General features: G+C 35.2%; 1 protein-coding gene across 1 annotated transcript; it reads left to right on the forward strand.

The window, feature by feature from the left end:
• The first annotated feature begins 9,907 nt into the window (after positions 1–9,907).
• LOC150029137 (uncharacterized) lies at positions 9,908–10,605 on the forward strand. Its single transcript, XM_090298684.1, has one exon. It carries the CDS (start codon positions 9,988–9,990, stop codon positions 10,375–10,377), a length of 390 nt encoding a protein of 129 aa, XP_090154810.1. The 5' UTR covers positions 9,908–9,987; the 3' UTR covers positions 10,378–10,605.
• Positions 10,606–16,740: the final 6,135 nt, after the last annotated feature.

Below are 16,740 nucleotides of genomic sequence, written 5' to 3' on the forward strand. Positions count from 1 at the left end.
TGTCAATGTCCCATATAAAATAAGTTAAAATCAAAATTAATGTGAGTTTGACATAGCTTAAGACTCAAATTAAATTCTAAATACTTTTCAGAATTGAATAATTTCTAAAAATATTATAAATTATAAATTAATTCTTAAATATTTTATATTTATTATAAATTTGTTCTTAATTAATTTTTATTATTAGTAACTTAATTGTGAGGTTGAGACCTAAATTAACTTGTTTGGTCTTATCTCTACTTAACCTGACTTGGGTTCGGTTCAACCCAATCTAATCTTACATGACTTGGGTCCTCAACTCGACTACACCTTTTTCGACTTAATTAACTCAACACAACTTGGCCTAAACACAGTCGAGACCAACTCAATCTAATTTCAGCTCAATCTAACCTTGGCTCAGTTTAACTCAGTCTAACCTTAGTTACGCCCAACCACCTAACATGGGTTTTCTCGAGCCCAATCCAACCTAATGTGGGAGTCAACCTAACCTAATCCCATCTTGACTTGGGCCAAACACAATCCAATTTAACTTGCCTTGAGACCGATAGCCTTGGTTTGCACAAAATTTCCAAAAAAAATTTCCGAAATAGTTTTTTTCCTGAAATTCCACGTAAGAATCTCCACTGAATTTGGGACAAAACGAGACAAATTTCAGGTCAAACGAATGAGTATTTGCCTAAGAAAAAAATCAAACAGTTTCACACACAAACAAATCTTCCTTTCAGCCCTGCCAGTGATCAATAAAAAATTCATTACCAATCTTGTGGGACGAATTTGGGCCTCAAATCTCAGCCAAAAATCAATAGACACAGTGACGAATGTCTGGTAAAAATTTCAGACCAAAACACCCAAGGAGAAAGGCGTAGTAAGTCCCAGACCGAGAGTGAACAAAACTGGTTTTCCGAAAACAAAATGTCCTGAATTTTCTTCCCCGTATCTCCTTTTTGTGATTCTTTTATGGACGTGCCTCCTTACCTGGGTGCAAACAACATATGGAAATAATTGTGTGAACTTTTTCAGCGCAATACGGACCCAGAATAAAAATTGCCGAAAGTAGGGCGAAATTTCACAAGTTTTGGTAGAGGATAACCTTGGTTTGCACAAAATTTCTGAAAAATTATCCCGAAATATTTTTTTTCCTGAAATTCCACGTAAGAATCTCCACTGAATTTGGGACAAAACGCGACAAATTTGAGGTCAAACGGATGAGTATTCGCCCACGAAAAAAATCAAACAGTTTCACACAAACGAACCTTCATTTCAGCCCTGACAGTGATCAATAAAAAATTTATTGCCAATCTTGTGGGACGAATCTGGGCCTCAAATCTCAGCCAACACTCAATAGACACAGTGACGAACGTCTGGTAAAAATTTCAGACCAAAACACCCAAGGAGTAAGGCGTAGTAAGTCCCAGACCGAGAGTGAACAAAACTGGTTTTCCGAAAACAAAACGTCATGGATTTTCTTCCCCGTATCTCCTTTTTGTGATTCTTTTATGAACGTGCCTCCTTACCTGGGTGCAAACAACAAATGGAAGTACTTGTGTGAAGTTTTTCAACGCAATACGGACTCAGAATAAAAATTGCCGAAAGTAGGATGAAATTTGACAAGTTTTGGTAGAGGATAGCCTTGTTTTGCACAAAATTTCCGAAAAATTCTCCTGAAATAGTTTTTTTCCTGAAATTCCATGTAAGAATCTCCACTGAATTTGGGACAAAACTCGACAAATTTTAGATCAAACGGATGAGTATTCGCGCACGAAAAAAATCAAACAGTTTCACACACAAACGAACCTTCCTTTCAGCCCTGACAATGATTAATAAAAAATTCATTGTCAATCATGTGGGACGAATCTGGGTTCAAATCTCAGCCAAAACTCAATAGACACAGTGACGAATATCTGGTAAAAATTTCAGAGCAATAAGGCGATGTAAGTCCCAGACCAAGAGTGAACAAAACTGGTTTTCCGAAAACAAAATGTCCTGAATTTTCTTCCCCGTATCTCCTTTTTGTGATTCTTTTATGGACGTGCCTCCTTACCTGGGTGCAAACAACATATGGAAATAATTGTGTGAACTTTTTCAGCGCAATACGGACCCAGAATAAAAATTGCCGAAAGTAGGGCGAAATTTCACAAGTTTTGGTAGAGGATAACCTTGGTTTGCACAAAATTTCTGAAAAATTATCCCGAAATATTTTTTTTCCTGAAATTCCACGTAAGAATCTCCACTGAATTTGGGACAAAACGTGACAAATTTGAGGTCAAACGGATGAGTATTCGCCCACGAAAAAAATCAAACAGTTTCACACAAACGAACCTTCATTTCAGCCCTGACAGTGATCAATAAAAAATTTATTGCCAATCTTGTGGGACGAATCTGGGCCTCAAATCTCAGCCAACACTCAATAGACACAGTGACGAACGTCTGGTAAAAATTTCAGACCAAAACACCCAAGGAGTAAGGCGTAGTAAGTCCCAGACCGAGAGTGAACAAAACTGGTTTTCCGAAAACAAAACGTCATGGATTTTCTTCCCCGTATCTCCTTTTTGTGATTCTTTTATGAACGTGCCTCCTTACCTGGGTGCAAACAACAAATGGAAGTACTTGTGTGAAGTTTTTCAACGCAATACGGACTCAGAATAAAAATTGCCGAAAGTAGGATGAAATTTGACAAGTTTTGGTAGAGGATAGCCTTGTTTTGCACAAAATTTCCGAAAAATTCTCCTGAAATAGTTTTTTTCCTGAAATTCCACGTAAGAATCTCCACTGAATTTGGGACAAAACTCGATAAATTTTAGATCAAACGGATGAGTATTCGCGCACGAAAAAAATCAAACAGTTTCACACACAAACGAACCTTCCTTTCAGCCCTGACAATGATTAATAAAAAATTCATTGTCAATCATGTGGGACGAATCTGGGTTCAAATCTCAGCCAAAACTCAATAGACACAGTGACGAATATCTGGTAAAAATTTCAGAGCAATAAGGCGATGTAAGTCCCAGACCAAGAGTGAACAAAACTGGTTTTCCGAAAACAAAACGTCCTGGATTTTCTTCACCGTATCTCCTTTTTGTGATTCTTTTATGGACATGCTTCCTTACCTAGGTGCAAAAAACATATGGAAGTACTTGTGTGAACTTTTTCAGCGCAATACGGACCCAAAATAAAAATTTCCGAAAGTAAGGCGAAATTTCACAAGTTTTGGTAGAGGATAGCCCTGGTTTGCACAAAATTTCAGAAAAATTCTCCCGAACTAGTTTTTTCGTGAAACTCCACGTAAGAATCTCCACTGAATTTGGGACAAAACGCGACAAATTTCAGGTCAAACGGATGAGTATTCGCCCACTAAAAAAATCAAACAGTTTCACCCACAAACAAACCTTCCTTCAGCCCTGGCAGTGATCAATAAAAATTCATTGAAAATCTTGTGGGACTAATCTGTGACTCAAATCTCAGCCAAAACTCAATATAGACAGTGAAGAACATCTAGTAAAAATTTCAGACCAAAACACCCAAGTACTAAGGCGTAGTATTCCGAGACCAAGAGTGAACAAAACTCGTTTTCCGAAAACAAAACGTCCTAGATTTTCTTCCCCGTATATCCTTTTTGTGATTCTTTCATGGACGTGCCTCCTTACCTGGGTGCAAACAACATATGGAAGTAATTGTGTGAAATTTTTCAGCGCAATACAGACCCAGAATAAAAATTGTCGAAAGTAGGGCGAAATTTCACAAGTTTTGGTAGAGGATAACATTGATTTGCAAAAAATTTCCAAAAAATTCTCCCAAAATATTTTTTTTTCCTTATATTCCACGTAAGAATCTCCACTGAATTTGGGATAAAACGCCACAAATTTCAGTTCAAACAGATGAGTATTCTCCCATGAAAAAAATCAAACAGTTTCACACACTAACGAACCTTCCTTTCAGCTGTGACAGTGATCAATAAAAAATTTATTGCCAATCTTGTGGGACGAATTTGGGCGTCAAATCTAAGCCAAAACTCAATAGACACAGTAACAAACGTCTGGTAAAAATTTCAGACCAAAACACCTAAGGAGTAAGGCGTAGTAAGTCCCAGACCGAGAGTGAACAAAACTGGTTTTCCGAAAACAAAACGTCCTAGATTTTCTTCCCCGTATCTCCTTTTTGTGATTCTTTTATGAACGTGCCTCCTTACCTGGGTGCAAACAACATGTGTGAAATTTTTCAGCGCAATACGAACCCAGAAAAAAACTTGCCGAAAGTAGGGCGAAATTTCACAAGTTTTGGTAGAGGATAGCCTTGGTTTACACAAAATTTCCGAAAAATTCTCCCGAAATAATTTTTTCCTGAAATTCCACGTAAGAATCTCCACTGAATTTGGGACAAAACGCGACAAATTTCATGTCAAATGGATGAGTATTTGCCCACGAAAAAAATCAAACAGATTCACACACAAACGAACCTTCCTTTCAGCCCTGACAGTGATCAATAAAAAATTTATTGCCAATCTTGTGGGACGAATCTGGGCCTCAAATCTCAGCCAACACTCAATAGACACAGTGACGAACGTCTGGTAAAAATTTCAGACCAAAACACCCAAGGAGTAAGGCGTAATAAGTCCCAGTCCGAGAGTGAACAAAACTGGTTTTCCGAAAACAAAATGTCCTCGATTTTCTTCCCCGTATCTCTTTTCTGTGATTCTTTTATGAACGTGCCTCCTTACCTTGTTGCAAACAACATGTGTGAAATTTTTCAGCGCAATACGGACCCAGAATAAAAATTACCGAAAGTAGGGCGAAATTTCACAAGTTTTGGTAGAGAATAGCCTTGGTTTGCACAAAATTTCCGAAAATTCTCCCAAAATAGTTTTTTCCTGAAATTCCATGGAAGAATCTCCACTGAATTTGGGAAAAAACGCGACAAATTTCAGGTGAAACATATCAGTATTCACCCACGAAAAAATCAAATAGTTTCACACACAAACGAACTTTCCTTTCAGCCCTGCCAGTGATCAATAAAAAATTCATTGGAAATTTTGTGGGACGAATCTGGACCTCAAATCTCAGTCAAAACTTAATAGATACAGTGACGAACTTCTGGTAAAAATTTAACACCAAAACACCTAAGGAGTAAGGCACAGTAAGTCACCGACCGAGAGTGAACAAAACTGGTTTTCCGAAAACAAAACGCCCTGGATTATTTTCCCCTTATCTCGATTTTGTGATTCTTTTATGGTCGTGCCACTTTACCTGGGTGCAAACAACATGTGTGAACCTTTTCAGCGCAATACGGACCCAAAATAAAAATTGCCGAAAGTAGGGCGAAATTTCACAAGTTTTGGTAGAGGATATAACCTTGGTTTGCACAAAATTTTCGAAAAATTCTCCCGAAATAGTTTTTTCCTGAAATTTTACGTAAGAATCTCCACTGAATTTGGGAAAAAGGCGACAAATTTCAGATCAAACGGATGAGTATTCGTCCACGAAAAAAATCAAACAGTTTCACACACAAACGGACATTCCTTTCAGCTCTGGCAGTGATCAATAAAAAATTTATTGTCAACCTTGTGGGACGAATCTGGACCTCAAGTCTCAGCCCAAACTCAATAGACACAGTGACGAACGTCTGGTAAAAATTTCAGACGAAAACATCCAAGGAGTAAGGCATACTAAGTCCCAGTCCAAGAGTGAACAAAACTGGTTTTCCGAAAACAAAACGTCCTGGATTTTCTTTCCCGTATCTCCTTTTTGTGATTCTTTTATTGACGTGTCTCCTTACCTCGGTGCAAACAACATATGGAAGTACTTGTGTGAACTTTTTCAGCCCAATACGGACCCAGAATAAAAATTGTCGAAAGTAGGGCGAAATTTCACAAGTTTTGGTAGAGGATGCCTTGGTATGCTCAAAATTTCCGAAAAATTCTCCCGAAATAGTTATTTCCTGAAATTCCACGTAAGAATCTCCACTGAATTTGGGACAAAATGCGACAAATTTCAGGTCAAACGGATGAGTATTCGCCCACGAAAAAAATCAAACAGTTTCATACACAAACGAACATTCCTTTCAGCCCTGGCAGTGATCAATAAAAAATTTATTGCAAATCTTGTGGGACGAATCTGTGCCTCAAATCTCAGCCAACACTCAATAGACACAATGATGAACGTCTGATACAAATTTCAGACCAAAACACCCAAGGTGTAAGGCGTAGTAAGTCCCACACCGAGAGTGAACAAAATTGTTTTTCAGAAAATAAAACGTCCTGGATTTTCTCCTGAAACTAGGGCGAAATTTCACAAGTTTTGGTAGAGGATAAGTCTTAGTTTGCAAAAAAATTTCGAAAAATTCTCCCAAAATAGTTTTTTCCTGAAATTCCACGTAAGAATCTCCACTGAATTTGGGACAAAATGCGACAAATTTCATATCAAACGGATGAGTATTCATCCACCAAAAAAATCAAACAGTTTCACACACAAACGAATATTCCTTTTAGCTCTGACAGTGATCAATAAAAAATTTATTGTCAATCTTGTGGGACGAATCTGGGACTCAAATCTCAGCCAAAACTCAATAGACACAGTGACAAATGTCTGGTAAAAATTTCAGACCAAAACACCCAAGGAGTAAGGCGTAGTAAGTCCCAAACCGAGAGTGAACAAAACTGGTTTTCTGAAAACAAAATGTCCTGGATTTTCTTCCTTGTATCTCCTTTTTGTGATTCTTTTATTGACGTGTCTCCTTACCTCGGTGCAAACAACATATGGAAGTACTTGTGTGAACTTTTTCAGCGCCATACGGACTCAAAATAAAAATTGTCGAAACTAGGGCGAAATTTCACGAGTTTTGGTAGAGGATAACCTTGGTTTGGTTTGCTAAAAATTTCTGAAAAATTCTCCCGAAATAGTTATTTCCTGAAATTCCACGTAAGAATCTCCTCTGAATTTGGGACAAAACGCGACAAATTTGAGGTCAAACGGATGAGTATTCGCCCACGAAAAAAATCAAACAGTTTCACACAAACGAACCTTCCTTTCAGCCCTGACAGTGATCAATAAAAAATTTATTGCGAATCTTGTGGGACGAATCTGGGCCTCAAATCTCAGCCAACACTCAATAGACACAGTGACGATTGTCTGGTAAAAATTTCAGACCAAAACACCCAAGAAGTAAGGCGTAGTAAGTTCCAAACCGAGAGTGAACAAAACTGGTTTTCCAAAAACAAAACGTCCTGGATTTTCTTCCCCGTATCTCCTTTTTGTGATTGTTTTATTGAATTGTCTCCTTACCTCGGTGCAAACAACATATGGAAGTACTTGTGTGAACTTTTTCAGCGCAATACGGACCCAGAATAAAAATTGCCGAAACTAGGGCGAAATTTCACAAGTTTTGGTAGAGGATAAGTCTTGGTTTGCACAAAATTTCCGAAAAATTCTCCCGAAATAGTTTTTTCTTGAAATTCCACGTAAGAATCTCCACTGAATTTGGGACAAAATGCGACAAATTTCAGGGGAAACGGATGAGTATTCGCCCACGAAAAAAATCAAACAGTTTCACACACAAACGAACCTTCCTTTCAGCCCTGGTAGTGATCAATAAAAAATTTATTGCGAATCTTGTGGGACGAATCTGGGCCTCAAATCTCAGCCAAAACTCAATAGACACAGTGACGAACGTCTGGTAAAAATTTCAGACCAAAACACCCAAGGAGTAAGGCGTAGTAAGTCCTAGACCGAGTGCAAACAAAACTGGTTTTCCGAAAACAAAAGTCATGGATTTTCTCCCTGTATCTCCTTTTTGTGATTCTTTTATGGACGTGCCTCCTTACCTGGGTGCAAACAACATATAGAAGCTAAGTTGATTTGCACTTGAGCTAATCCAACCTACTTAGGCTTAACTTGATCTTGCTTGACTTAGACTCAATTGACAATCTTGCATAACTTATGTTAAACCTGACATGACATTTCTTGACTAGGGTATAACCTGACTTGCATCTGTGGCCTGACCTTAGTCCAACTGAAATTGTAATGACTAAATTGTAGTTATTTAGTAATGATTTTGAAAATTCAACATTAATAAATTAACACCTATAAATTTAAAATCACACATCTTTTTATCAAAAAAAAATAATAAAATAAATTATTAGAACATTTAAATGTTCTAACTCATATAAAAAAAACATATTTAAGGCATATTCACCTTATTACACTTATATAATACAAAAATAATCTAATACTTTTTTTATCGACAATAAAAATAAATAAATAAATAAAAATCACTTCAAAGGTGGTCCAACCCTTATACATAAATACATGAGAATAATCCCACACTTATTCAAAGGTGTTGATCATATACCTTCCCAGGACACTACAATGTAAACCACATACACTTAGAACGTAATTTCGATAAAGTTAGTTAATTAGTATATTTTTTACTTCTTAGTGTCGATTTTTATCAACACTAAATATATATATTTTCTTTTCAATCAAATATACTAAAACTTAGTTTAACCTTGGAATACTTATCTTATTTTTTTAGTTTGGTTAACTATAATACATTTTTTAATTTTTTTTTTTGAAAATAAAGTAATTTAATCAGTTCAACTACAGTTTTGCAACATATACTGAAAAAATACAAAGAGAATTTATCATTGAATTTCTTTTAACTCAAATTCATATATGAATTCATTTATTAACATGTATAGTGGACAATCTTTGACAAATTATATCTACTGAACATGAAAACAAATAAAAAATTAATCAAAGGTAAAATTTTGACAGGATAAAAAAAAGTGTTGTCTTTTATGTTTACGGGAATATTGAAATAAGATTTTGAAGTTTATATTTAATTTTACAGATAAAATAATTCCTATTTGAAAATTTATTTAAAAGAATCTGTACCTTCAAAAACAACTAGTAAATGATTATGCAAATAATTTTCTTAACACTCACTCACCATTAGAAACACTAAAAAAAAAAATCATGAAATAGAAATCAATTTTTATAGACTAAAATAATTAGTTGCAATAGTAACTAAATTAGAAATCATTTTAAAAATTAAAAAAAAATTTGGTTTCTAAATTAGTTTATATTATTGTTAAATAGTTTCTAAATTAGTATATAATTAACAACCAAAGTTTTAACTACCAATTATTTAGTTTCTAAATTTGGTTTCTAAAACCTTAGTTGTTAATTAGATACTAATTTAGAAACTTAGTATTTAAATGTATTATTTTAAAAACTAAAAAAAATATTAGTATTTAAATTATTTTTTATTATTAATAAATATTAATATATAAAATTAGTAGCTAAAACTTTGGTAATTAATTAAATATCAATTTAAAAATTATTTATCAATAATAAAAATTAATTTAAATATTAATAATTTTTTAATTTTAAAATAATATTTAATTTAATTAATATAGTAACTAATTTTTTTTTATAGTAATATTTTAGTACTCTAAGTAATGTTTCAATCGTTTAATGTTTTAAAAATTGAACTAAAAAAGCAGTTTAGTATAGTTTTTGATATATAAAAGTAGTTCAGTTTTTTTTATAGTTTAGTTTATAACAATTTTAGTTTACCTTTTTTAGCACTTCTAGTTATTAATTTTAAGTATTTACTGATGATGCTCATGACAAATCTTCATGATCACTTCTGATCATATTTAATTTTTCCATTCAATATGCGAATCTGAAATATTACTTAAGTGTACAGCCATATCTGCATAATGAACTACTTGTTAGTATTTGTATGTTAGGGTTGTTTGCCCTTGTGACATCATCATAAATGCTTCTTCATGTATGTTCCTACCAGCTGTCGATGTTCATATAGGATTTATATATTAGACCAAAAAGTGGCTTTGTGTTTAAGTAATGAGCAGCATCAGATTCCCCTTTCAACATATATAAAACGCAGGCTTAGAAGGGAAAACACCAAATTAAGAAATCAACTTGATAAACAGATTGATAGAGAGAGAGATCTTCAGTTTCCTTTGACAGCATGACTTTCTTGTGCAGCCTTTTGGGTTGGGGGCATTTGGGAGGTTATGGCTATCGCTACCCTGTTGTAATCAACATACCATGTGAGAGTAGCAACACGAGGCACGACCCTTGCAATCACAGGAAGCACGAACCTTGCAAGAGTAACAACAACAACAAGAGGCACCACCCTTGCAAGGGCAACAACGGGACTAAAAGTTCCTTCAACAACTCTGGTTCTGGAAAGCAGAATTTCGGAAATGGCAAGTTCAACACTGGTGCACAAATTAGCGGGAATCGCGTGCCTAGCAATAGCAACAATGGAACTATGAGCTCATTTAACAACTCTGGCTCTGGAAAGCAAGATTTCGGAAATGGCAGGTTCAACACTGGTGCTAGGATTGGACGTTGATTCTCTCCTTATAACTACCTACTACCTTCAAGGTGTATACATATATGCATGTCTGAAGATCTTTGCCAGGGTTCAAACAACATGCATATGGGGAATAATAAAAAAATAAGTGCTTTATTTTCTGTCTTTGCTGTGTTGCTCATGTACTAGTGTGCTAATAATTATAATATGGGAGCTTTAGCTCTGTAGAGTGATTCTGTGAAATAATTAAGTATCTGAATTATGCTATACTACTGTTACTATACCAGTATTCTCAGTATTTTCGTCCTTTGCAACTTTATCAATATGGAACGTGCATGGTGTAAATGAACTTTTATCCTTCTAACTGGTGAAACATATATATGTATATTTTTGTGTGTTTTTTTACGATCCATGTGCTTTCGGTATATGGAATATTTTATCAGAAACTCATAAAATCATGATTTCGACTTTTGAAATTTATTAATCTGACTTATGTTGTTAATTATTCTCCAATAGTTTAATATTAAAAATATTTAAACACTACGAAAATAGAGACCAAAGAATAACTATAGTTTAATCATGTACATGGTTAGAGAAAGTGAAAGTAAAAGGCAGTCTCCTCTGATACAACCTACGAGTTTTGTATTGGTTATGCCACTACTAGAAAATCATAACATAAAAAACAATTTTAGATAAAAAAAATATTTAGTTGTTATAATGACTAAATTAGATACCATTTTAAAAACTTAAAAAAATTTTGGTTTCTAAATTAGTTTATATTATTGTTAAATGTTTTCTAAATTGGTATCTAATTAGCTACCAAAGTTTGGTAGTTAAAACTTTGATAACTAATTAGATACTAATTTAGAAATTATTTAACAATAATAGAAACTAATTTAGAAATCAAAAAATTCTCTAGTCTCTGAAATGATATCTAATTTAGTCACTATAGCAACTAATTATTTTTTGTTTCTAAAATTGATTCCTATTTCATGATTTTTTTAGTATGCATCGTCTGAACAAATGTAAATGGAAATAAAGTATTTGACAGGGTCTAACTGACACAAGGAGATAGGTCAGAGATGTTAGGCTTAGCCATCACAAGGTCTTAGGTGGAAATGCTAGGACTCAAATGTTGCAAGTGTTAGGTGCGGGTGCGATGCTTAACCGTCGCATGGTGTTAGGTGAGATTATTATTATTAAGGAAATAATAATTATCAAATTATATGAAATATTGTACGATATTGTACAATATTGTACCTAATTATATTCAATTAATTTAATAATGATAGAATCTCATGATTAGTATCCTACCTAATTAGATTGTAATTTGGGAGGAGAAACTCCTATATATTTCCTATACATGAAGTGATGTAATACACATATAAGAGAATAAGAAACATCTCTTCTTCTTACCATTTTTTATCATTTTCTTATATGGTATCAGAGCACCGATCTTGGTGTCCTGACAACCTCTCCATTTTTATCCCCTAAATAAAAATCATGTCTGGCAAAGAAGGCATCAGTAACGGATTTTGGATCATGTCTGCTTGCCCATAACTCCTCTTCTAATTCTGCTTTTACGAAACCATGGATTTTGGATAGCGGAGCAACTGATCACATTGCATCGGATTCACAATTTTTCACACACACTTCATCATCATTTATTTCAAATGTTAATCTATCCACAGGCTTAATTGCGTCCATCTCATCTACGGACACAATTAAATTCAATGACAAAATCACTCTCAAAGATGTTCTTTGTGTTCCTTCTTTTAATTTAAATCTCATGTCCGTTAGTAAGATAACTAGTTCACTAAATTGTTGTGTCGTGTTTACTACACATGGTTACGTTTTGCATGACTTGGCTACGGGGATGATGATTGGCTCGGGTAAACAACACGCATGCTTATACTACATGTCCCCTCTTCCAAACCAAGCCCACACATCTCAAATATCGACTGACCCTGATTTATGGCACAAACGCCTCAGACATCCTTCCCCGGCGTGTCTACAACTTGTATCTTCCTTACTACCTATCCCTATCAGTAAAAATCTCATTCTCATTCATAATAATTGTAGTATTTGTCCCAAAGCTAAGCAGACAAGGCTACCCTTTCCTTTAAGCACAATAAAATCTCATTCTCTATTTAATCTATTGCATTGTGACATTTGGGGTCCTCATAAAACCCCAACTCATTTTGGAAAATGTTTTTTTCTCACTATAGTCGATGACTATACTTGATGGAAACCAAGTAGAGGATGCTCAAGCCTATGAAGCCCAAGCCCAACAAGGGGCCCAAGCCCAACGAATTACTAGGAGCATGGCAAGAGCTTTGGGACAAGAGTATAATAAGATGACTCTTCTTATTTCTAACTTTTATAGAATAGGGGTGTGGATGTAATAAATAGGTGTAAGTAGTAAGGGAGGTTAGGGGGGAGTGTAGATAGGAGTTAGGAGGTGCCAAACTAGGAAAGAAAGTCACACTTCCTTCATTGTCTAGTTGGCGCCGAATTTCATTTAGCATTTGAGGTTCATTTAGCTTTGCATTTCAGCACCTCATAGGCTATAAATAAGGTGTCTCTCTTTGTATTTTTCAGATTTGGAATTTAAAGTAGAGAGACTATACTCAAATTTAGAGAGAAATTGTGAGTCTTAGTCTTCTTCTTCCTTTGCCTTATCTTGTGAGCTATGGTGAGCTTCGAGTGGCGGCACTCCTTCACTTATCTTGGAACAAGGCTCCAAGTGGCGTGAATTGCTTCTCCAAGTCTCAAAATCCAGCAAGCTCCTTTCTATAAGTGTTCTTATTTCATTTCTTCAATTTTCATTCGGTAGTTTCTTAGTTTCTAGTGTTTCCTTTCATGTGTACCGATTACAATTTGTGTTTCTAGCTTTGTTTCCATTTTTCTGTTCGGTGCAGTAGCTTTCCTTTTCATTTCTGTTCGGTTGTTTAATTCTGTTCTTCATTCTTTGTTGTTGATTCCATTTGACAATATATGGGCTTCCATATGAGCTTTGGTTTGGTGCAAAGTCTTGGTGAATTCTTGAATTAGAACATTGATCCAATTCTAAGTAAAGTGCCATTTCATGACCAACTCAAGTTGCTCCTAAGAATGTCAAAGAATCATGTATTCTTGTTGTTGCATTCACATCATGTGGTATCTAGAGTCTAGGCTTGTTTTTGCTTAAATTTTGAGTTGTATTGCACTTTACTTTTCAAGAGCTCTTAAATTCAAGTTGTTTACTATTCTGTTTTAGGATTTATTTTGAGTTTTTTTTTTTGCTGTTTTCTTTTGTTACTCCATGTGTTTGTGAAAAGGATTCTAGCACTCATTGTTCATATGAGTATGACTGCTCTTTTGGAATGACATTCTCCTTCCTAGAGCTGACCTTAAGCTTCCTTTCACTTGTTGCTATATCTTGTTATATGTCTTTTAATTTTGTAATCATGTCAAGTTTTGTCTTAGTTATGTTATTCCATCATTGTCATTACTTCTAGTAGTACTTTTATTGCTTTGATTGTTTCTTGCTTTGGTTTACTTTTTGTTTTTGAGTTTATTGCTTGATCCTTTGTGCATTTTCCTTTTTAGATTTGAGTTCATGCTTGTATTTTCATTCTATACAAGTTCTTTTACACAAATTCCATTATGTCCTTGCTAGTTCATCATACTGTTTTTCATTCCTAAATAGGATACTCTGTTTTCTTACAAACGTGCTACTGTTTTCAATTTACTGCAATCAATTGGCTCATAGGAAATTTGTGAAAATTTGGATTTACATTCTTCAAAGTGTTACAAAAGCATAGAAAAAATAATTACTCAAAAATTCCAAGTACACAAAAAATGATAAATAAAATACGGAAAGTGTACAATACTGCCAAAAAGAATACGGTAATTGGGCAGCAATTTTGAAAAATTTATTTCTCTCAATTGGCTTACTGTTTTTACCTCATTCCAGTGCCATAATTGACTTAAGACATTGAAGTTTCTGTGGTTAATTTTTCACATTTCAGTTCGCTTTAAATCATTCCAGTTAAATCTGTAAACATAGCACAGTTTGCATTAAAAAAAAAAAAATTTCCAGTAGCTGTTTTCTGTTTTCTTCAATCTACTCTAGCACTTTTCTTTAGGACTCTTTTTGTGTGCCTTCTTTATTCATTGAGTTCCTTATTTTCTTGCTTGTCGTTCATTCATATTCTTTCTAGTTTGTCATACATTGCTCTCTGTTTTTGGTTTAGCTTTTCTAGTTTATACCTTTTCTTGTTTGTCTTTCTTGTGTGGAGACTTGTTCTTAAGTAAGTTGGTTTGCTGTGACATTATTTCATTTGAAGCTCCTCTATTCCACAAGAAAGGCTTGGTTGAGGACAGCATACTTTCTTGGAGTGGCTTGAGTACTTTCTTGGGCAATTTCCAGCAACCTATATCTCCCTTTTAATTGTCTAACAAGTTTCTTTCACTGTTTTGTTTCCTGTTTTTGTGTATTTTCTGCTCATGGCTCATTTTTCTAGTGGAGAGTCCTCCAAACCGTGCTCACCACAAAAGGCAGCCCTTTATGAAGACTTAAAGAATGCCAAGCAATCCAATGCTCACTATCTTGAGGTGATAAGGAAAATGGAGGCACGGCTCCAAAGTTTGGAGTTAAACCGAGAAGAAATGCATCAAAACCATGAGAGAAGAACTCTTCCTCCTATTCGGCATTCTTCAAGGCACTCTCATTCTTCTCATGGTTATTATGAAGACAATCCAAGGCCAAGACATCATCACCATGAAGAGAGGCGCCAACATGTGGCTGGCCCTTGTTCTCCTAATGTAAAACTTCCTAGTTTTAGTGGTGAAAGTGATCCCAATGTATACTTAGGATGGGAGGCTAAGGTTGACCAAATTTTTGATGTAAATGGGGTTAGGGATGAGCATATGGTTAAGTTAGCTTCTCTAGAATTTTTGGACTATGCCATGCAATGGTGGCATCAATACCTCATGGACATTGACCTACACAAGAGGCCGCCCGTGGTCTCTTGGAACGATTTGAAAGCATGTTTACGCGCTAGATTCGTACCCCCACACTTTAGGAAAGACCTTATGTTGAAACTCCAACGGTTTCACCAAGGCACGCTAAGTGTGGATGATTACTTTAAACAACTAGACACGCTTTTAATTCGAGTTAATATGGATGAGAGTGAGGAAGCTAATATAGCTAGGTTTGTGAGTGGCCTTCGAAGGGACATTCAAGACGTGGTAGAGTTACAAGAATATACTTCCTTGGAAAATGTGGTGCACCTTGCTAGCAAAATTGAAAATCAACTTGCAAGGAAAAATGCTTTCAAAAATTCTTCTAAGGATAACTACTACCACTCTTCTTGGAAAAATAAAAATAACTCTTTTTCAAATATCCCTTCTAAGAACTCTACTTTCAAACCTAGAGAGTTTAAGCCTTCCACTTCCAATTCTAGGCCTAAATCACCATATAAAACGTCTAGTAAGAAGTGTTTTAAATGCTTAAGCTATGGACATATTGCTTCTAATTGCCCTTCTAAACGAGCTATGTATATGCATGATGGGGTAGATAGTAGTGAGCATGGGTCCGAATCTTCTAGACATTTCTCACCTTCTAGATCCCCAAGTGAGAGTGAAAGTGAAAGCCCACATGAGGGTGACCTATTAGTAATAAGACGCATGCTTGGACAAGTGTTAAAACCTTTTGATGAAACTCAAAGAGAAAATATCTTTCATTCCAGGTGTCTTATTAGTGATAGAGTATGCTCTTTGATTGTGGATGGGGGGAGTTGTGTGAATGTGGCAAGCACAAGAGTGGTAGACAAACTTGGATTGCCTACCATCTCTCATGCCAAGCCCTACAAGTTACAATGGTTGAGCGAGGTGGGTGAAATAGTAGTGAACAAACAAGTCCTCATTACATTTTCCATTGGCAAATATAAAGATGAGGTCTTGTGTGATGTTGTTCCAATGGAAGCTACTCATATACTTTTAGGTAGGCCATGGCAATTTGATAGAAAAAATTTCATGGCTTTACCAAAAAAATTTCTTTTGAGCTACTATATAATCAACCACCTTCACTTTCTCACCTAAAAACTTTTGGTTGCCTCTGTTACGCCACTGTTATTTCACCTAAGCAAAAATTTGATCCGCACGCTCGAAAATGGATCTTCATTGGTTATCCTCACAGTCAAAAAGCATAAAAATTATTTGATATAGATGCAGGAACTTTTTTACAAGTCGGGATGTCATCTTCCATGAAAGTGTTTTCCCATTCTGTCAACAGTCACAGACACAATCCTCACCTCCATTACAAGGTATTTTTCTCACTATTGATATTGACTTACCCACTCCTGTCCAACATTCACTCGATCAACCTTCTTCTCTTACTCATCACAATGCACCTGA

This window comes from Phaseolus vulgaris, chromosome 2 (genome assembly GCF_051622355.1).
Source record: "Phaseolus vulgaris cultivar YP4 chromosome 2, ASM5162235v1, whole genome shotgun sequence".
Lineage (NCBI taxonomy): Eukaryota > Viridiplantae > Streptophyta > Magnoliopsida > Fabales > Fabaceae > Phaseolus > Phaseolus vulgaris.

What these genes read in the sequence shown, in the direction of transcription:
- LOC150029137 (XM_090298684.1), top strand. Translation starts at nt 9,988, where the DNA reads ATGACTTTCTTGTGCAGCCTTTTGGGTTGGGGGCATTTGGGAGGTTAT.